We start from the raw sequence: 23,389 nt of genomic DNA on the forward strand, positions 1-23,389 counted from the left end.
TTTTGGAGCACTGGCAAATTATTTCAAGAGTAAGTTAATCAAAAATTTTATTAATAGTCATGAAATAAGGATTTTCTAATGGAGTCAAGATTCCAACAAGACTATTTTTCCATAAACATTTTCAAACAGCTAACATTTAAAAGCAGAACATTTGCTTATTTAAAATTATCTCTTGAGAAATACTCATATTTTAACATTTAATTGTAATTACAAAAGATGCATCACTATTATTAAAATCACCCACCTTCAGTAATTAGGCCAGGCCATATTTCGCCCCACTTTCTCTATGAGGCTTGTATTATTATTATTATTCCACTTTACAGAGGAGGAAACTGAGACCATTCATCTAGCAGGTTGACAGTGCCAGTATTCAAATCCACCTAGTCTGACTCCAGAGATCTTAAGTCAATCCAAGTGTCACAGCTAAAACTGTGTCTACCTATATTAACATCTCAATTTTGATGTGAATTGCCCCTATTTTATCTCATGGCTAGGCTATCAAAAAATTAGCATGGCAAAATGAGAAAAGAGAAGGAAGAAAGAGGGAAGAAAAGGAGGAAGGAAGGAAAGAGGGAAGCACAATGACAGAGATTCTGATGTTGTCTAACTCCAAGGTAAGGAGTAAGCAAGAAGAAGAGAGTAAGAGCCACATATAAAAAGGAGAAAAGATCGGGTATTCTGCCCATGAAGAAGACTAGAGTAAATAAATGTATGCTGTAAAAATTCTTCTAAGTAAAAGGAAGAAACAGTGGGGAGAGTCCAAACGAGAGCAATTCACAAGGCATTGCAGTGGCTAAAATTTGGGAACCAGATTCAACATCATCATCTAACATAACTGAATCCACAATAAAAGTTTTATACATTGCAGTGAGTCATTGGTCCTGTTTGTGAAGCTGGTCCCTCTTTTTGTGATAAAGTTGGCTTGTTCCTAACAATTATTAAAAATTCTTTTAAAAAAGTATTTTGACATCAAAGCCAAGCAAAATAAGAAACTCCATCTTACTTAGAAGTTGAAGCGAGGAACACCAAAATTATTCAGAAATGTACTAAATACTTACTTTTTTTGAGTGTCGGATATTTTATAAGTTTTTACCAACAATATCTCATTTAGCTCTTAAATCAACTACCCTATGAACTAAGCACCTTTATTCCCCCTCTTAAAGTTGAGAAAACCAAGGCTTAAAAAAATTAATTGTTCAAGATCATATAGCTAGTAAGTGTGGAGTCAGGATTCTAATCCACAAGTATTTATGTAAACATTTCCAAATAATTAACATCTAAAGCCTGAACACGTGCTTGATTTAAATTATCTCTAGGGAAATACTCATATTAACATTCAATTGTGTTTACTTGAGAGAAGCATCACTTTTATTAAAAAATCACTAGCCTTCAATTAGTTATACCAGGCAATATATTACCTCTTTTCTTTTCATGTATAAGCCATTAGATGAGAGCAGACATGGAGTCAAATTGTGCTCACTGAAATATCTTAATCACCTGGCACAAAATGGTGGCAGAAGTTCATTAGTTGACAAATAAACAAATGAATAAATGTCTGGTTCCAGAGCTACCTCAAAGACTAGTAAGCAGCCCACTAGAGTTTTCTAGTCAGCCTGAGAAAACAAGTGTTACTAGACAGAGTTGATATCAGTCTAGCCAAATGCAAAGAAAGTAGACCAATTAATCTGTGTAGTATTATCATGTTTAAATTTTACAATTTCTATAAACAGTCAAAATAGCTGGAAAAATCCCAATTATTGTCTCGATAGACTTTGAGACCCCAGGAACCCAATTATGAGAATCCAATGTGATATTTTAGAGTCATAAATATCTTGAAAATGATTACAGAATGCATAAAATTAGATATTATAATTATTAATATCTAAATATCAGCTAAGATTCTACTGTCTTAACTGACCACTTGACAAAAAAAATGAAAGAAAGAAGTTCAAAGCATTTACCAGACGTATCACCATTGTGATCATAAAACGGAGGAGACAGACCAGTCATCCCGTTTGTCTTTGTCCAACCAAGTCTCAGACTCTGATCTTGTGTCATACTACAAAGCCCGTCCTCAAAATCACATCTTTCATAATTCGAGCCTAACGAGAGAAAAAAGAAATTAGCGTTCAGCATCCCATTGGGCTTCTTAAGAAATAAGGCAATAGTAGAAAAAGAAAGCTTAGCAACAAATGACAGATATAGATTAACATAAGGATTATTTTTCACATTTTAAGTCTACTTTATTCATGCAAAGGTTTTTTTGCATACAACATTCTAATAAATCACCACACACAACAATCAATGTGGTCAAGCAGAAAGAATGCCACCTGAGGTCAGAAGACTGAGGACATAATCCTGGTTTTTTTTCTCTTATTAACTGAGTGCCTTAGCTAAACCACTCAACCACAGCAAGCCCTGTTCTTCACTTGTAAGATTAGAATAATGACCTCATGCTCTGTCTCCCTCAAACAACTGCTACTAGGATCTAATGACATAATGAATATAAACATACTTTACAACTCTTAGGCACCATAAAGTGCTGGAATTATTATTAAGGTCACATCTTCAACTCTACCTCAATATACCTGCCATCCAGGCATATCAGAATTTCAGGTTTGGGCAGACCAAATCACAGAGGCCTCTCTGAAACTCAACTATCTGCGGATGCTGTGATGGACCCCTGGAATCAAGCATAGCACCTCCTTGTTGAATCTCAATGTTCTGGAAATTCTTAGTGCTTTTATCACAACAAAGGCATTTTCTGGCTCTTTTTTTTTTCTTTTTCTCTGGATGTAAGTGATCCAAGAGGTTATTCACAATAACCACGCAGGCAGGGCTTTATTCCATTATTCAACCTCTGCAAATGTCACTCTCTAAAAAACAGATTGTCGGGGCCGGCCCCGTGGCGTAGCAGTTAAGTGCGTGCACTCAGCTGCTGGCGGCCCGGGTTCGGATCCCGGGCGTGCACCGACGCACCGGTTGTCAGGCCATGCTGTGGCGGCGTCCCACACAAAGTGGAGGAAGATGGGCATGGATGTTAGCTCAGGGCCAATCTTCCTCAGCAAAAAGAGGAGGACTGGCATGGATGTTAGCTCAGGGCTGATCTTCCTCACAAAAAAAAAAAAAAAAAAGATTGTCTCACCCACAAATAGCCCCTACCTGGGTTGTAGTCGTCAGCAGCAGTGGAGATTTTCCTTGACAAGTTTGTTCTTGCCCTGCTGGTTGCATTAGCCATAGTGGGAGTAAATATACTGGTTAACAGTCAGTGCTTGGCAATCCAGTTACGAAAACATAATTTTTATTTAATCATATTTTGGACAAAATATTATTTAATAATAATAACACATATGTCTGGTGCATATTCTTGAGATCATCCACATGAGTACTGAAAGCTGCTTTAGAAATGTCACATTTAAACAACATTAACTAAACCTGCTTTATTACCAACTGTCTATTTTAATAGTTTTACTCCTGGAGTAATTTTACTCCTATTTTGAAAGGTTTTACCAACCAGCTATTATTCTGTAATCATTACAGGGATTTTAATAGCTACAATTTATTGAGGTGGTTTGTTCTGTGCTAGGCCTTCTACTTATCGTAGTTTATTTACTCCTTACAACAACCTTAGGAAGCAGGTTTTCTTCCATTTTAAAAATGAGGAAACTTAGATAATGTGTTAGAGACACGAAGTAACTTGCCCGAGATAGAACAGCTGCTGAGTGCTGGGGCCAGGATTGAAACCCAGGCCTTTCTGACCCCAGAGCATGAGCTCTTAAAGCTCTGTTCTCAGGCCTAATTGTTAATTCACTGTCCCATTTGTATCAAAGACCCAGAATTAGAGGTCTTTCAGAGTTACTAGTCAGCCTGAGGAAACCAGCATTTCCAGCTGGAATTGATGTCATTCTATCCAAAAGCTAAGAAATTTGATTAGTCTATGAATCATATCATGGTTAAATTTACAATTGCCATAAGGCCTTTGAAATATTTAGAATAGCCGGAATACCACAGTTATTACCTCCTGGAACCCTAGTAGTCCAGGAAATCTGGTTGAACAAAAAATGAACTAAATTATATAGTTATTCATATATTTATATACGTGTGCATGTCATTCAATTAGCTATGTATGTATCTGCATAAAAATATGTATCTGTTTTCAAATTTCCTTTAGTTCCCAGAAATTTCTACAACAATCTGTAACTGTAAAATATTCTGAATTATTTTTATCACCATATTTCAGCAATATGTGTACAAAATGTACACACATTCTCGCATAGGTGTCAAACATTTTTTAAATACGATGAAATTATCTTGCATTACAATTACTTAGTGAACAACTGTTTGCAATGTTCTTTGTTCTTTTTAATACACAAGGATAATGATGATGAATTCTCGATGTATTAGAACGAGAAAAACAGCTAAATAAAACATTTTTCCCTCTGAGCAGTCTCAACAGGGGTTCTTTTTGTTATAAAATGAATCTAATGAGCATACATTTTCAACTAATTCTTATAAAAAAAAGCAATCATGAGAACTTCAAATAACTGCTGGATTATTCAAAAATGCATCAGAAAATTTTCTAAGTATTCATTTTCTGCCCACTAGAGAATTGTATATTTTAAACCATTTGAACAATTTTCCTTGAATTGTGGCTGATTTGCCTTTTAATTCCATACGCCACATATCTCCACTTGAATCTGAAACGATTTGCTATACTAAAATCTGCCTCCATGTAGATTTCTTCTACCACAGCCATCACTAAATTGTGTTGAGTAATGCCACAGATAGACAGTATATGGAACAGTAAGGGGTGGTATGCAGGAACCCATGTTCCTGGGCCTTTTTAACTTATGGAATTTATTATTTTGTTTTTAATTTCAGGATCCCAAAGGTCAGATGTATCATAGTCTAAGAGGGAGGGTATCTCCATGTTGTGATTTGAGGTTACTTGGAAGGTCTAATTATCTCCTGAATTGGTTTTCACAGTGCCAGATTCTCTCATTAAAAATTCACTGAAGACTTCCTCATACATTCAATCACTAATACCATAATGGGAAAAAAATATTAAATTATATTCCCAAGTGATAGTTAACTTAGGGCGTGTTTCTGAGAAAATGGGATGGAATAAAGTTTTAGTCGTGGTAATGGTGAAGAAATTGGTGCAGAACTCAGGATTAACTCAGTAAAGTATGGTATGGGTAGATCATCACAATATAAAGCTCTTAGAAGACAGAGAAAATGTAAGAATTAGGGGCCAGCCCCGTGGCTTAGCGGTTAAGTGCATGCGCTCCGCTACTGGCGACCCAGGTTTGCATCCCCGGCGCGCACCTACGCACCACTTCTCTGGCCACGTTGAGGCCGCGTCCCACATACAGCAACTAGAAGGATGTGCGACTATGACATACACCTATCTACTGGGGCTTTGCGAAAAAAAAAACAAAAAACAGGAGGAGGATTGGCAGTAGATGTTAGCTCAGAGCCGGTCTTCCTCAGCAAAAAGAGGAGGATTAGCATGATTGTTAGCTCAGGGTTGATCTTCCCCACAAAAAAAAAAAAAGAAAATGTAAGAATTAGGAAAAACCTAGAAAGGGCGAGGTAGAAGATATTAAAAGCAAACCACTTATTTCACAATTTTGCCTGGGCCTATATTAATAATGCACATCTCTGTTCCTCCTAAAAGGTCTGTGAGGCACAGCTGTAGTCTTTACCTAATGATAAATTCTGCTTTTTTTTTGAAAAATTGTGGAAAAATATACACGACATAAAATTTATCATTTTAACCTTTTTTTTTTTTTAGTGACGAAGATTGGCCCTGAGCTAACATCTGTTGCCAATCTTCCTCTTTTTGCTTGAGGAAGATTGTTCCTAAGCTAACATCTGTGCCATTCTTCCTCTATTTTGTATATGGGATGTCGCCACAGCGTGGCTTGATGAACAGTGTGTAGGTCTTCACCTGGGATCCGAGCCCGTGAACCCCAGGCTGCTGAAGCAGAGCATGGGAACTTAACCACTATGCCACCAGGCTGGCCCCCACTTAAACCATTTTTAAGTATACAGTTCTGAGATATTAAATACATTTGCATTGTTATGCAACCACCACCATCATCCAACTCCATATTTTTTTTAATTTTCCCCAACTGAAACTCCATACTCATGAAACAAGTACTCCTTCATTCTTCCTTCCCTCCAGTCCCTGGCAACCACCATTCAACTTTGTGTCTCTATGAATTTGACTACTCTAGATTCCTCAGATAAGTAGAAAAATACCGTATTTGTGCTTTTGTGACTTGCTTATTTCACTTAGTATAATGTCCTCAAGGTTCATCCATGTTGTAGCGCGTCAGAATTTCTTTCCTTTTTAAGGCCAAATACTATTTCACTGTACGTATATACCATATTTTGTTTACCCATTCATCTGCTGATGGACACTTGGGTGGCTTTCACCTTTTAGCTATTGGGAATAATGCTGTTGTGAACATGAGTCTACAAATATCTGTTGGAGTCCCTACTTTCATTTCTTTTGGCTATATCTTCAGAAGGAGAATTGCTGTATCATATGATAATTCTATTTTTAGCTTTTTGAGGAATTGCCATACCATTACCACAGAAGCTAAAAGACTTTACATTCTCACCAACAACACACAATTGTTCCAATTTCTCAACATCTTTGCCTACACTTGTTATTTTCTGGGGTTTTGTTTGTTTGTTTATAATAGCCATCCTGATGACCGCAAGATGGTATCTCATTGTGGTTTTGATTTGCATTTCCCAGATGATTAGTGATGTTGAACATCTTTTCACGTGCTTATTGGACATTTGTATGTCTTCTTTGGAGAAATGTCTATTCAAGGCCTTTGTCCATTTTTGGATCAGACTGTTTTTTGATTAGTTATGCGTATTTTTATGTACTCTGCATATGAATCTCTTATCAAATATATGATTGGCAAATTTGTTTCCATGCATTGCCTTTTCATTCTGATAGTGTCCTTTGATGCATAAAAGTTTTTCATTTAAGTCTAACGTATCTATTTTTTCTTTTATTGCCTGTGATCTTTGGTGTCATAGCCAAGAAATCATTGCCAAATCCAAAATCATGAATGTTTTCCCCTAAGAGTTTTCTTCTAAGAATTTTATCATTTTACCTCTTATATTTAGGTCTTCAATCCTTTTCGAGTTAATTTCGTGTAGGTCCAACTTCAATTTTTTAGCATGTGGATATCCAGTTTTCACCATACTATTTGTTGAAAAGACTGTTCTTTCCCCATTGTATGGTATTGGCATCCTTGTAGAAAATCATTTTACCATATATGACAAGCTTATTTCTAGGCTCTCTCTTCTATTCCCTTAGCCTATATGTCTATATCTATGTCAATTCCACACTCTGTTAATGACTGTAGCTTTGTAACAAGTTTTGAAAACAGGAAGTTTGAGGCCTATAATTTTGTTCTTTTTCAAGATTGTTTTGGCTTTTTTGGGTCCGTTGAGATTCCATATGAATTTTAGGATAGATTTTACTCTTTCTGTAAAAGACATTCTTGGGATTTTGATAGAGATTACATTGAATCCGTAGATCTCTTTATGTGGTATTGACACCTAAATAATATGAAGTCTTCCAATCCATGAACACAGGATGTTTTTCAATTTATTTATGCCTTCCTTAATTTCTTTCAGCAACAACTTGTAGTTTTCCATCTACATGTCTTTCATCTCCTTGGTTAAGTTTATTCCTAAGTATTTTATTTTGTTTGATGTTATTTTATTTTCTTAATTTCCCTTTCACATTGTTCATTGTTAGTGTATAGAAACACACTGATTTTTGAGTGTTGATTTTGTATCCTGCAACTCTGCTGAATTTGTTTATTTAACAGTTTTATTGGTAGAATGTTTAGGATTTTCTACAATTTAAGATCATGTTTTCTGTAATAAAGATAATTTTACTTGTTCATTTCCAATTTGAATGTCTTTTATTTCTTTTTCTTATCTAATTGCTCTGGCTGGGACTTCCAGTTCTATGTTGATAGGAACAATGAAAGAGGGCATCCTTGTCTTGTTTCTGATCTTAGAGGAAAAGCTTTCAGTCTTTCACTAGTGAGTTGTGATGCTAGCTGTGATTATGATGTCAGCTGTGGGTTTTTCATATGCCTTTATTGGGCTGAGGTAGTTTCGTTCTATTCCAAGTTTATTAGGTGTTTTTATCTCCTTCCCTTTTTGAGGGAAGTTATGTATTATATAGTCATAAAATTTTGTATACAATTCATCTTACTGTTTAGAAAATGATTTCCTTCATGTAGATAACATATAAAAACATTTTCAAAAAGAACTATCTCCCTTACTCTCATTTAATGTAAAAATTAATGGTCAATTCCTGCAAAGGACAAAGTGAATCCAAAAGATTACAGTTAAATGAAAGTAAAATTTAACTATTCTCACGAGTAAATTTCAATGAAAGATTGCTATTATTCGGCCTGGCAATTGGAAAGTATTAATCAGTTTTTATCAGAGAAATGTTTGTTATCTTTCACACTGAATTAATCTTAATATTTTCATTAAGAGAGAAACAGGAAAAACCCTAACTCACAAAGGTGTATGATATCAGATGGAATTAGCACTTCCATAGCTCATAGCAGAATTATCCAATATTACTTAGGTTAGATTCTTGTCATACAGTTGCCTTTATTCTCAAGTCATTGAGAACATCTTTGGCAAGAATTGTGTCATTCATGTTATCTATGTCAAGGAGAAAAGGATTTCCGAACCATGTTTTAACTTTAACATGGTTTCAGGGTTAATAGTCTTCAAAGGAGTTCTCCAGTGTTTTTAAATATCTGGTGGTTTCTGCAGAAATATTGACAAAACATGGCATTCACTCCTGTCTGCAGCAGTATTCATTCGAGTATTACAAATGTTGCATAGCTATTTACATATAATTCTTTATTCCAGAGTAGCAGCTGGGCCCAAAGGTCTTATGGCTTTTCAGTAGTTTCTATAGTGGTGAATACACAGCCTTTAATAGAAAGTTATAGCTCTTGCATGAGAAACTCTCCATCAAGTAAACTAATTCAGGAACAAATGAACTCCTGTCATTTTTTTTTTTCCTAAATAGGTTTTCAATTTCTCTCAAAATAAGTAAAATTTTTCTTCCAAATCCAATCAAGCATTTCAGGACTTATTCACTGGAAATTCACACTTATTTTTAGGTAATAGAGAACACTATATTCTAATCCTATTTCTTTGATGGAAACTTATTTAAAAGCTGTGATTCAAGGTCCTTGCCTTCATAAATTTGATAACTTTGACAACAGAATGCAAGCCTTCTCTCTCAGGATTCTTAGCCCAACGTTTAGAGTCACCATGCGCACGTACAAATGATGTTTATTGACAAACAGAAAAGGTACATGGATGACAAGCACGGCAGGAGTTCTATCTATGAATAGATATCGGCATAAGAAGACACTGCGCTTGTGGAAGAAACAGTTCACCATTTGATGTCACCAGGTGTCTTTGAAATTTTCAAAGGTAGCTCACAAACTGAATGTCCTTCTTGGATGATGTCAATTTGCATACTTGAGTCACAAGATAAGAGCAGACTTCATTGCAAGACTGAATAGTTTTATCCATTTCCATGATGAAAGAAATAGTGCAGCTGACAAATTCAGCCAGTCAGTAAACTGGTAATGTCTATCAAATATTTATTGACTCTATGTGCCAACCAGTCTTCTAGGAAATGGGGAGATCTAGGTAAATTTCTTGCTCTAATGGAGCTAATATTTACTTTTTCATGACCTCCTACAAAATATTAAATAAATTATTGGCAGCTCTGGAAGGATGACATCATTTCATAAAGGCATGCTTAATTTTTTTTTGCTGAAAGTCTCACCAAGTTACATGGCTCAACCAAGTTTGCCCTAATTTTTATATGGCTTCTTTTGTGGAATCATCATGGAAACACTGTAGGATGGATCAAGATAAAATCCAGTAAAGTTTTAGCTTTTCCCTTGTGAGAAAGATTCACCATCTAGCCAATTTCCAGAATGCACTAAGGATGCTTCTTCAGTTTGTTGCTTTCATGTTTTCACAGGCAAGAAGCACTACTACTTCTGTATAATGTCATACTCAGAGATGAAAGAACAGTCTACATTGCATATGTTTCATCTTTTCTTCCACATTTCCACTGCCCAGTATGAACAAACACAGTCCACAACTGTGAAACAATTCTAGACATCAAAATCTATTAAGGAAAATGATTTGTGTTACACAACTGTGTACAACAGCATCCAAGTCTTCCAGTAACTGCCAAGAGTGAAACATTCCCGATAGTGTTATTTGACATGAAAAGTATTTTATGAAGATTGTTTTAAAAATAGCAGAAGGAATCTAATAGACACACATACAAAAGAAAATGCCCAGTTCAGGGTCTCTCTGAAGCCCATCCTTTGGAGCAAGATTAAGATCAGCTCTCTTGCAAGAAAAATATTGTGAAAGGAAAGAAAAAGTTAGCATAAAATAAATAACGCCCTTGTAAATATGTTTATGTTAAGTAAAATAAAATGATAAAACCTCAAACAGACAAGCATGCTATTTTATTATTGGTCAAAGTGGGTACTTCTAATTTCCATTGGATATCATTTTCTCACTGGAAAATTTTCAGACTCTCCATCAGCAAAACTTTCAACAAGGAGTTTGTAAATTCATTTTCTCTGCATATAAAGGTTTGCATTCTTTGTTAAAATGTCCAAGTCTTCTTGGGTTTGTGATTCCAGCATTCTTGACTCCCCTTTCCCTAAGTTTTATCTTCTATCTCCTCTGGTTTTGCCTCTCCCAGTCATTCTTAGGCATGTGTTATAGGCATTTCATCATAAACACTGAAACCAGTGTGCAACTCTGTATGCTCAGGTTTTATTCTATCTTGTTGTAAAATCTTGTACCGCTCTGTCCATTTTATCTAGCTTTTCTATTCCATTCCATTCTCCAGTATATTTTCTATTCTATTCTCACAGGTACCTCATTTTCCAATTCCCCCCAATAGAAGCATCCTGCAATTTGTGCAAATCATACATAATAGTTCTGAAATTATTTGGGTTGACAGTAAAATAAAGATGAATAAAATTGACTATATCCAAATTTCATTGCAAGTTAACAGTTTGAAAGAGATTTAGGTACATATTCTGACATTAGTAACTAATGGGTAATTTTATTTAGAAACTTTTAGTATATTTTATAATATCCTCTAAAGTTATACGATGCATACAAACCAGATTTCATAATCACTGTTCTAAGGCCCTGGGTTACTCATATTTCAAACATGGTATGGATTGGAAGCCCAATTTGAGTCTTAGGTCACCATTAATTAGCTGCATATCCTTGAGCTATTAACCTCTTGGCTTAGAGCCTCACCTCCTTCACATTTACACAATGAGGCTATTGATTTAGAGGAGCTTGAAGACTTTACTCCTCTAAGATTTTGACTACACACCAGAAAAGACCAAAGGCTCTACAGAGACATTAACGCCAAATGGTACTGATGAGTCTGTCCAATGCAATAAACAAAAAACATATTTTGCTATTTTTCGTTGAGCACCTGATTCAGTTATTGCATGAAATGAGGACTGAAAACCAGAGCATGCAGGTAGGCAAAGACTGGAGTCTGTGAAAATTTTAGGTGTTTTTGTACAGATGTTGTGAATCTAGAACCTAGAACCCTCTTTGGTCATTTCAAGGACTGGAATCCTAGAATGAGGACCTGTTCCCTTCTGAAACCAAATTAGAATATTTTATCCAACCCAAGAGAAATGGAGATTTCTCTGGGCCTGCCTAGAAATTAGGACCCAAGTTCCAACTTTCAGAATTAAGGAGATGGTTCTTCATAACCTGACTGTTTGTAATCCCCAGTGCAGCCACAGGGTTAGGATTCCCATGCCGTGACTTCCCGGTTCAACCACTACACTGTATACTCTAGAAAACTCCACAGTTATGCCTGTGATGTACAGAAGACCTTGAAGGTTCAGTTTCATTACCAGAAAAAACAGGCAACTGTATTATGAGATAGCATAAGTACATGCTACACATATATCTTTACTTTTGATTCAAGTAGACACGTCAATTAGGCTGTCTGATCTTCAATCAGTCCTTTCTCCCTCTGGTCCCCCTGCTCCTCTTTTCCCCACCCACATGACCACATGTGTATTGTATATACTGATTCCCTCCCTCCAGGCTTCTTGTTCCTTCTGCACAAACCTGCAGGGTCAGTATCACATTCTAACTGCACAACATAAGAGCCTGCTTTGGCACTTTCAGAATCTTCAGGGTAGATCACTTTGGTGACAAACCTTGAAATCTTAATAACTCTGTTTTTCTTTTCCTCACTTCCTTGTGTGTGACCTGTTTCTGGTCATTGCCTCTAAGAAAGTTAGAACTATTATAACTGGAATGCAAAGAGAAACAGACATTGTTCAATTTTGAATAAAAAATTGGTTCTTGAATAGCTAAAGGAAGGTCTGAATGATGCAGGGCATGGACTTAAAGCCATAGAATTAGAGTTGAATAAAAACACAGTGAAAGAGGTAGATCATTCCATCCCCGGAGAGGTTTGGGGAGGGGAAGCGGTCCCAAGAAGGGGAAATGGGCATGACCTTGCAGCAAGTAAGTTTGAGGGGGAAGGAAGAGAAAAAAAGACCTCGGGGTACTACATAAAAAGGGGCTGTGTTAGCCTTGCGTGATGGCCAAGTACTTTCTGAGTCCGGTGTCAGAGAGCAGCAGAGAAGCTGAGCCCAAACCTACAGACAAGCTATTGCATTCAAAGGATCACCAGCACAGGGGAGTCCCACGAGCTGTAGACTCTACACGTGATACCCAGATGGGCAGCTGTGATGGAGAAGGAAAAGCACCATCCCCTGAACTTGGATAGGACTGGACAATGACAGAATTTACCCCCACTACACATTTGTCTTGCTGATATTGTCTGCTTTTGCTAACATAAGTTTGACTTATTATTTTACTAGCAAATTCTTAATCTCTTTACTTTGGATTACAAAAAAACATCTGCGACGAAAAGGAAAACAAAAGCTCTTTTCATTAGTTTTGAGGAAAAATAGAAAAGGGAAAGAGAGAAAAGGAATTCTGTTCTGCATCATGTGACCTACATGTCTAATATTACCTTGCTCTCATTTCTAGAATAAACACAGTATGGCAGCTAACAGGAAAGTTGTTTATTGAAAGCTACTTATTAAAGCTATTTAAAAAGACCATTTTATTCTGATTTTTTAAAATATATGCTATTTTAAAAAACTTGAAACATAAACATGTACAAAAAAGTCACATATAAGTCCAACACCCAGATATAATTCCATCTACGATTTTATTCGCAAAGCCATACTGTATTTTTATGTGTATGTATTGATCAGGAATTATAATTTTTTCCTTGACAATATATCATGAGCTTTTTCCCATTTTTAAAATAGCATTGGAAATTACGACAGATGGCTGCACAGATGTTCCTGGTATACATGTATCATAATTTATTTAAGCACTAACCTAATATTACAAAATTAAATTCTGTCCCATTTCCACTATCTTAAATAATGCTGTGATGAGACTTTTACATAAACTCTAATTATTTTCTTAGAATAAATGCCTAAAAGTGAAATTATTAGTCAAAGGGCATGAATACTTTCAAAATCTTTATTCATATTTCAAATATACTATCAAACAGGTAAGAGTTTAGAATACTCCTGCCTGCAGTGTGTGAGTGCTTGTTTCCTCATACGCTTTGCAGCCATGGACATTCTTTTTTTAAATTTATGTCTATTTAATTTTTAAAATATTGGCAGCTTTTTGTTTCTAATTGTGATTTAGGATTAATAGTAAAGTTGATCACTTCATCATACATGGTTATTTTGTGTGTGACTTGCCTTTTCGGGACTTTTATCCATATTTCTATGATCCATCTTTTCTCTGATTTATTTACCTGGAACAGAATTATTTGTCAGATATATTGAAAATATTTTTCCTCTTTCATTTTACTTATAATATATACAATATAATATAATACAATATATATAATAAATACAGTCAGTACAGTACAGTGATTAGTATCAAGAGTTCTGGAATCAGACAGAATTGTTTGTGAATTTCAGCTCCTCCACTGAACAGCTCTGTGTCCTTTGGCATTTTATTTTACCTAATCTGAGCCTCATTTTCCCAAGCTATAAATTGGGAAAAATAATAGTTCCTGCTATTTTGGTGTTTGGTGAAGATTAAAAGAGACACTGTACGGAAATTTCTTAATAGTGCCTGGCATATAGTAAATAGTGTATACTGATTTAAAATGCCACCATTATTTATTAAATATATTACATATATGCTTAATATTTCTAATAATCATATTCTTTCCTAATGAAAACCTTTTATAATGTTGGAGTAGTTTACATGATACACTCTTATAAACCTATTAATGAGAGTTATTCCCCATTATTAATCTTTTTCTTTTCCTCCTTCCTAGCTATTCTTACTCATTTTTATAGATGAACCTCCAAGTCACTTTATCAGGTTCCAAAATGTATCTTCATTAGATTTTGTGTTAGAATTTAATTAACATGTAGATTGATTTCATGAAAAGGTACATATTTACACTATTGAAACATCCCATTAAGAAACAGTCTTGTCATGAGTCTGTCTTCTGTACGTCTGTAATTTTTTCTAATTTTATTCAGCTAGGCTCTCCATATTTATTATTAGATTTCTTACATATATGATTCTATTGTACTATGGACTGAATGTTTGTATCCCTCCAAAATTCATATGTTGAAGGCCTAATCCCCAATGTGATGGTATTTGGAGGTAAGGCCTTTGAGAGGTGATTGGGTCATGAGGATGGAGCCCTCATGATGAGATTCGTGCCGTTATAAGAAGAGACAATAGAGATGACCTCTCTCTGCCATGTGAGGGCATGGCAAGAAGACAGCTGTCTGCAAACAAGGAAAAGAGCTCTCATCAGACACCAAATCTGCCAGCACCTTATCGTAGACTTCCCAGCCTCCAGAACTGTGAGAAATAAATGTTTGCTGTTTAAGCCACCCAGTCTATGATATTTGTTATAATAACCCAAACTAAGGTATGTTGCTATGGTGAATAGGATTCTCAAGTATTTTTATTAGCTGTTTCATGACAATATGCATAAAAATTTTGCATACAATGCAGTACTAAGATAAATATTGCACACGAAGTCTCACATTTCCCTCTATTGATGCTTTAGCATCAAACACTTCAATGAGCCAATTACTTTTAAAAGTAGTTGATATTTATGTCATTCTATTAAAGAAATAATGTTTTATTTAATATCATCTGGTTAAACACTACCACCTCTCAGATTTTGAGAATGTACCACTAACATAATCTTCACACATTTCACCTATAAATTTAGATTTATATGAAGTAAATATATTTTGAAAAATTTCTTGTTCCTCAATTCAAAAAGTTTGTAAAAGAAATTAGGTAAAACCTCAAAGCTTTATGACATATTCCATCAAATCAAAATATAAAAATGGATTCCTATCTCCTTATAAAAACACTAGAATGAATGGAAAAGTTTTTAAGTACGACATGTAGGTTGGGAAAAAGTATCCGATTAACTGAATATATTTTTCTCTTTTGAATCACATTAAATTTAGAGTAAATTTAGTTCTAAAATGAATATATAACAGCTTATGTTAATACTAACTTCAGGTATGCAAAAACAATTATCTAGAAATATTTTCTGGCAACACTTCAGTGGTAGGGATCCATTGCATAGGATATATCTCAACACTGTATCAGTAGCACATTTTTTAATCTTCTGGTTGATTTGGATTTGAATGGTAGCAACATAAGTAATACAATCGTCTTTATTGTTAAAAAAAATAAAGCAGAATAAAACCTTTGTACATCAAATAGTTTTGAGCAATTGCTAGAAGAGAATCTAGACTATCTCTGTACTTAGTAAAATGACTCTGATATTAAAATAAATAAATAAACAAGTAAAAATGAAAGAGAATGAAGAAGACCAGGAAATGGGGATCAGCACGGAAGCAGACTATGCAACATTTGGAACATGATTAAAAAAAAAATACCCAGACCAGTACCACAACATTTGTTTCCCTGGCTCAGGATATCAATAAATTCTAATAAAGAAGAATTCTCGTCAACACTAGAACTAAACAGTTGTTACACCTAAAAATTATTTTTCATGCTCACTATATATTAAGTGCTCTATATCATGTGTAAATAGAATTTATTCCACTGTGAATATTCTGTCTTTCTACACCTAATATCTTAAAAAAAAAAACTGAGTTAAAATAACAACCGCAAGTATTCTTAGAAAGAGGTCCATCATGTAAAATAAGAAAATTCTCAAAAACCTATTAATACAATCAGTTGCATCTGAAATGCAACTTCAACTATGCCAATATCATTAAGAAAAGTCAACGTATTAATCTATTTCTTTAAAGGTCACACCATTGGGATGTTAAAGACGAGCACAGATTGGTTTTTTTTTTAAATGTGACCACTTTAATATCATTATAAAGTTAGCTTTAAAAAAAAATCTCATCTGTAAGGTTAGGATCACAAATTTCCAAGAGAGAAATTGCTTGGCCACCATTATCCCTTCACAATATTTTCCCCCTAGTGTGGTGTACAAAAGAAACTCATTCTTTAAAGTGATTCTCAATTTTATCTACAGGTTATGGTCCACATTTTAAATAAAATACTAAAGTGGAAACTTCCCAGAAATGAAAATGAAAAGTGAAAAAGCCAAAAGGTGATCTCCCAATGTAACATTTAAAATGAAATCTGTTTATTCGACAGATCTGTTCCTTTGCTTTCCTCTAAGGCTGCAAGTTATTAGAATTTCTTATGCAGCCAAGACCTTTCCCACTCAGCGGCTTTCTCCTTCTTTCACATTAACCTTTTCCCTGAAGCAGGACCATGCATGTTATCACAGCAAGCGCGCTAAAGGAAGCCTCAGAGATTAATAACGGAAGGGACTTTGCTCTTCTTGTCAAACCAGCCAAGTGGTTCCTCTTTACTGCTCAGCAAAGATCAGTAAGGGCTTTCCAGGTCAGGCCAGGGAAAGGGCAACAAGCCCACATTTAGCCTCTCTGGGGAAATTGGACAAATATAAATGAATCCTTGTCTTTGGTTATGCTTTGTACTTAGCAGTTACTAGGTACTAAGAGCATAATCGCCATCCCAAACTATGAGAGAAAGATCATTAGCCTGTTTTTTCTATGGAGAAGACAGTTTTCAGGAATCATTTCTCTCGTTTTTATGTAATAACTGAATATGTAAATAGAAGGCAAACAACAGCAAAATCGAATATGTAGAACCTTATTTTAGCAGAAGAAAATGAAGAATTCTGTAAACACTAATTAATATAGTATCTGAATAAAACATAGAAAATATGTTTGAGGAAAGCTTTCTAAAATAATACAATGCATGCCTCCAGATAATTGAGTCAATAGTTACTAGTGAATAGGTAAACAAGTTGTTGTATATTCAGGCAACAGAATACTGCTCAGCAATAAGAAAGAATAAACTACTGACATGTCCAAAAACATGGATGAAACACACAAACACACACAAAAAATAGTTACTATGAACCAATAATGAACCCATTTAACTTTATGAAAATGTTTACGAAAAGTGACTGTTTGTAGCAATGGCACCAGTCTCCACTGGTGAAGTGCAGTGTTCCTTCAGGATGTGATATTGCAAAAGAAACTACAAAAGCATACGTGTCTTCACCCATGTCTTCCCTTGGTGAATGGTTTCCTTTTTATTAATATTATACCAGTCAGCAAAAGAGTATTTTCCCACCAGTGAGAGGCGGTTCATTTCACTTTACAACCTCTAATAATAAAATGGAGGCTCAAGATCACTCGATTAGTAGATGGTTTACCCCGGATACAAATCTAGGTCCTGTACTCTCCGAAGCTTGAGCTCCTTCCTCTGCCCCGGAATGAAAGGACACAAGCCAGCGATGAGCTCTGTGTGGCATCGGTTCCAACTAATCTGGTAGTAGCATCTTATAAGCAAAAATAAAATCTATTCATCCAACCTAAAATACATTTCAAATATTTTCATACTGAATCCAAACTTAAGCTCATAATTTCCATTGTAGTATTTTAAAGCTGCAGTAATGAGCTTCCTTTGAATTTTACTTCCCTAATATAACATTAAAAGCTACATTTCTGCATATCACGCCTTCTTTATAATCAGTAAAAACTGATTTAAAATACATTCCATTCAGCTGGAATCTTAGCAATTTGATATTGTCTAATTACAGTAATTTTTATATATGGACCCATCTCTTTATTGAAAAGTATATTTTAGCTTCTGATTTACATTAAAGGCAAATAATGAAATCCAGGCAGGGCCAGGCATCCAGCAGAATCTCCCTGGGCTGCTCATTAGCCCCTGGTTTGAAGGTGCACAGGGAACAGAAATTGGAAACAGGAAGGAAATGGCACTTACATTGCTGTTCATCGCTCTTGTCGCCACACTGATCTGTGAAGTCACACACATTGTCAGGAGGCAAGGAGACCCCATTCCTACACTGAAAGGCTTCTGTTCCCCACTGAACCAGGGTAAAGATGAAAACACAGGAAATCCAAAGGGCACGAAAAGCTTCCTTCTTCGGGAATGCTAACATTCTGGCAAGGCAGTAGAGCGTTACCTGAGATGTCTATCAGGGATCAGGCAGTTGTAATAGGTGAGTCCGTAATTAGAAACATTCTTTTTGTTTTCTCTATTCTTCGTATTCCAGATCTGCCTTGTATGACTGGATACTATTGGTAACTATCTGCAACTCTAACAAATGACTCCCAAGGCAGTTCATTTACTCTTCTGGAGGAGTGTCTTTAGAAAATATTTAACTTGAGCAATTGTACCATTTCTATATCTAGCTAAAGATGGATGTTTATTGCCCTAGGTATACTATGTTTAAACAACTTAAGGCTTTATGATCATGCTATCTCCTGAAACAAAATTTTAAAAAACAAAGGGCAGGTACATAAATGGGGGGGGAACACAACAAAGTTATAAGTAACATAGAAATGTTCTGTATGAATTCTTACACTTAATCATATTCGTGTCATTTAAAACATTATTGTAGTTACTAAAATGTATTCAAAACTTTCAGGTTCAATTATTAGAATTGCTCTGTGAGAATGAAATGCTTATCCTATATTATCGAATAGAAACCTCGCATTGCTCGTTTAGATAAAGTGAAAACAACAGGATTTTAAAAGTTGAATGAATAGTGGAGATCATTATTTTACAAATCACATAACTTGAGTCCAAGAAAGTTAAGGGATATTTCTGAGGAAATACAGTAACTTGGTGTTAGAAACTAGAATTCAAATGTCCTACTGTGGAGTGCAGTGCACTTTCTTCTATAGCACACACATTCTCCTGTCAGTTCATCTTAATTTGCTTTTACAAGGGAAACACGTGATTTCAGGATGCATATTCAAGGTGAACAGTATACTGAAGTTCAGAACACACTGACGTATTAACAATAAAATTCTATGAAGCTGAATAATTATAGAAATTATATGAAGTTGAATGTTCAAAACATTCCTTTATATTTAATTTCTTAAAGGCATATCCAAGTTCTCTTTCAACTACTTTCTTTTAATTTGTGTGATATAACTGCAGGAGACAGACACCCCATAAGACTAGAGGAAGCAATTGGAGAATGTAGAGTAAAAAGGACCACAGATGAGGGACAGAGAATACATCTGCTCATTTAAAGAAAATGTTGGGAAAGTCGATTTTCCCCGTATTCTAGAAAAAAAGACCTAATAAAAATATAAAGTTCTAAGGTATGGGCATTCAGGAATCTGGAAAGAAAATGCATATTTTCTCCCTACCACTGAGCACTCCACATAATCTAGCATTTCATTGCTCTGTGCTTCATTCCAATTTCAGAAATACTCATTCTCCCTACCTTTCTGTTTTATAAATGAATATTAAGTAATACCTTGCCAACTTCTCTCTCTTTATGTGTCCCTTAAATGTTGATTATCCCTGTGGTTCCACGTTGGTGCTCCTCTCTGCTCAGATTATTCTTTTTTCTAGGCTTTCTCTTCATGATCATAATTTCAAGTATTATCTATACATTGTTGTCTCCCAAATCTATATCTCAAGTCCTGATACGATATGCTGCTCAAATTTATATTTTAAGTTTTCTTCCTGAGTATACACATACACACACACACACAATGCAAAAACAGACAGCCTAATTGACATTGTCTAGTTGAATCAAAAGCTAAACTCGTCTTCCTGTCCCCCATCCAACCAACCATCTATTGCTCCCATATTCTATATTTCAATGAATGGTACCTTCTTCTGTCCAACTTCCCAAGCCAGTAACCTATATATTGGTCCTGGACTACTCCCATCCACTCTACCTACCAATCATCAAGTCTTGTACATTCTACATTTCAGTTGAAGACTCCATCAATTGTCCTCTCAGCAACACCCTGAACCAGATGTTTCTGCTATCTACAACTTATTTTCCATTCTTCAGGCAGAGTGACCATTCTAAAGCACAAACCCACTCCTACATATTTCCATCTGAAATCAGTACAAATGTCATACTCCTTAGCATGGCTTACAAACACAGTTTACCTTTTGAGATTTAATGCCTATTGCACTCTCCCTCATGTTCTCAGTCACAACCTCACTCAACTATTGCACTGGCAGTTTTCTGAACATGCCTTCTCTAGACGCCAGATCTGAGATCCCTTCTCCACCCCAATCACCAGGTTAATACTAATTATTCTTTATTTTCCAGCTTGGAGGACTTTCTCTAAGGTATCTTGGCTGATTCTCCCAGGCTGAGTGAAATTTCATTCCTGGGTTCTCTCACAGCCTTCTGTTCTCATTCATCTCAGCACCTACAGGTCTGGTATGGTCACTGCCTGTTTATTTCCATGATTCCTCCACTATTCTGTAAGAATGAAGCAGGACTGTGACTTTTTCACTATCGTATCCCCGGTTACTAGCACAGTTCCTGGCAGATAGTAGTTGCTCAACAAGTAATTGCTAATTGAATGGAATTGACAGGGGCTTACACTCATTTCAACTTTTGATAGGCACGTGCAATGATGTGCAATGATGATGTGAAATTTAAAAATGCCACTACATAAAAAATATATAATTCTTGTGTTCAGTGTTGCCTTTCCATTTCTAAATCTTGTGCCATTTTAAAAGTCCTTTTAGATTTTGAAATTGTAATTTTTTGTTACATGGGCAACGCACTCCACCATCGCTCCATGCTAAATAAGTAATTGATGGTATCATGTCAAAGCTCATTTCAGATTTTCCTCTTTCAGAAAGAAAAGAAGGAAAGAAGAGAAGAAGGGAGAGCGTGAAAAAGAAACAGAGGAATAAAGGAGGAAGAGAAAAAAAAGACAAGAGGGGGAGAGGGAAGAGAAGCAAAAGGGTATAAAGATGCAGGCAAACAGAGACATTTCAATTTTATATCCTGATTCTGAATTCAGGTCCTGTAACATTTTATATGTTCACTATTTTCCATTAGGAAAAAAAATCACATACTTTATTGCTGTCATTTTGTTTATTGCTTAGTTTCAACCAGGAAACTCCTTTATTAACTGTTACTGCCTACAAAAAATAACACTACCCTATACTGTTTCAAGTGCCATTCATCATTTAGACAAGAAATGAACTGGAATGGTGGCACTCTAAGTAAATCAGTATAATCCAGTAGTATAATATTTTATACGGCAAATTTATATTTTGTTGCCAGAAGATAAAATTATTTTCGACCGATAATTTCTTTTTCACTTTTTCTCTACACGTACCAAAAGGGGAAAGGAATAAATTGATGCAGATAGCAACCAGGGTTGTTTTTATCCAGTTTATTGAGAAGAGAAAAAAGCCTTATAGACCCCAGTGCTCCAACACAGTGCTGGGTGATCCTACACATTGTCTCATTCTGTCCAGACTCCTTCTTGCATTGTTCTCTTTTTTACTTTAAAAATTATTTCTCAGATGTCCAAGATCATATGCTTATTAAATCATGGCACTTAGATAAGAACCCAAGATAGAAAAAAATGACTATGTAATTTTAATTGAATTATGTTGCCAACAATTTTCACGAGAGATTAAAAGGCCGCTGGGTGGGACTTCCACAAGGCAAAATATTCAGAAGTGACAGAGCAAATGCATTTAAAGTAAACACATTGTTTCATCTGTTTTAAAAGATTGAGCACCTACTTTATGCTAGACATTGGGGGTGGGGGGTGGGAAGACAGGAGAGATACAATGAAGAATAAGACAATGTCCCTGACTTAAAAGAATTTCCTACCTGGAGAGGGGGTATAAGACATTTGTAAAAATTGTACACACACTGCTTCTAGTTTTGGCTAAAAAATAGTGGATTACATTTTCTATTTAAAAATTAAGCCAACTCTCAAACTACAAAAAGTTAGATGTTGGATGGAGTGGAATATAACACGCTTTTAAATATATAACTGAGTCCTGAGTCTGTAAAATGTAAAGCAAATCCCAAGAGTTGAAAGAGAGATAGGAAGAGATAGAGCCTACACAACAGAGTTTCTTACTGAATGACCGTCCTAAAGAATCTTTTAAGGAAAATTCCAGAGTTAATGCAAAATAATCATTGAAAGAAGGTATGAGATGCAACAAGAAATGGTGAGTAAATACTGAAGCTATGTTGCAGGTAAAAGTAACCCAGAACTCTAATCTTGAAAGATGAAGTGGGAAAGGTAATAAAAAGATTTGGATTTACACAAGATAGGGAAATAAAGCAGATATCCTTGCATTAAGCGAGAGGAAGTATATGCTAGGGAAAAAATTCCTAGCACCTTCAATAAGAATTCCTATAGATTATGATTATCCAAATAAGAGTTTACAGTGAAAAATTAACTGACAAATGATAAACAAGTCTCTACGACTCAGAGCCAGCACAAATAATCAAATAAACAAAGGCATGATTAGATACTCCAAAATTTTATATATTGGCTTATGTGATAGTGGATATAAAATAATTATGTATCAAATATTAAAAGGATTAAATTTTTAAAATAAGCACAAAGAAGAAAAGACTAGGCATGATTTTGTAAAAGTCACCAGGAAAAATATAACCCTTGAAAATAAAAACAAAGTATATGGTATAAATAGGAAAAAAAAAAAAAAAAACAGAAATGAGTCAAGAATTTACTGACTGGGAAGACAGATATGAAAAAATTATACAAAATGCAACATAGAGATGTATGGAATATGAAAAAATATAGTTTAAGAGCCTAGAACATAGAATGTAGGATCCAACGTATGACTAAATGAAACTTATAGGGAAGATAAAAAA

General features: G+C 35.2%; 1 protein-coding gene across 6 annotated transcripts in view; it reads right to left on the reverse strand.

Annotated features, from left to right (window-relative positions):
* MALRD1 (MAM and LDL receptor class A domain containing 1) overlaps positions 1-23,389 on the reverse strand; it is an 846,741-nt gene that overhangs the window by 689,927 nt on the left and 133,425 nt on the right. For 4 of the 6 annotated variants that reach the window (XM_087420773.1, XM_087420775.1, XM_087420776.1 and 1 more), the window contains one exon: positions 1,962-2,102. In XM_087420773.1, the coding sequence (XP_087276899.1) occupies positions 1,962-2,058 (97 nt within the window). In that variant the 5' untranslated portion in view covers positions 2,059-2,102. Of the gene's footprint in view, positions 1-1,961; positions 2,103-3,162; positions 3,285-23,389 lie in introns of those variants that run through there. The other 2 variants (XM_087420772.1, XM_087420777.1) reach the window with 2 other exon arrangements.

The sequence above is a fragment of the Ceratotherium simum genome, chromosome 32, assembly GCF_057802395.1.
Source record: "Ceratotherium simum simum isolate JZ-2026a chromosome 32, ASM5780239v1, whole genome shotgun sequence".
Taxonomy (NCBI): domain Eukaryota; kingdom Metazoa; phylum Chordata; class Mammalia; order Perissodactyla; family Rhinocerotidae; genus Ceratotherium; species Ceratotherium simum.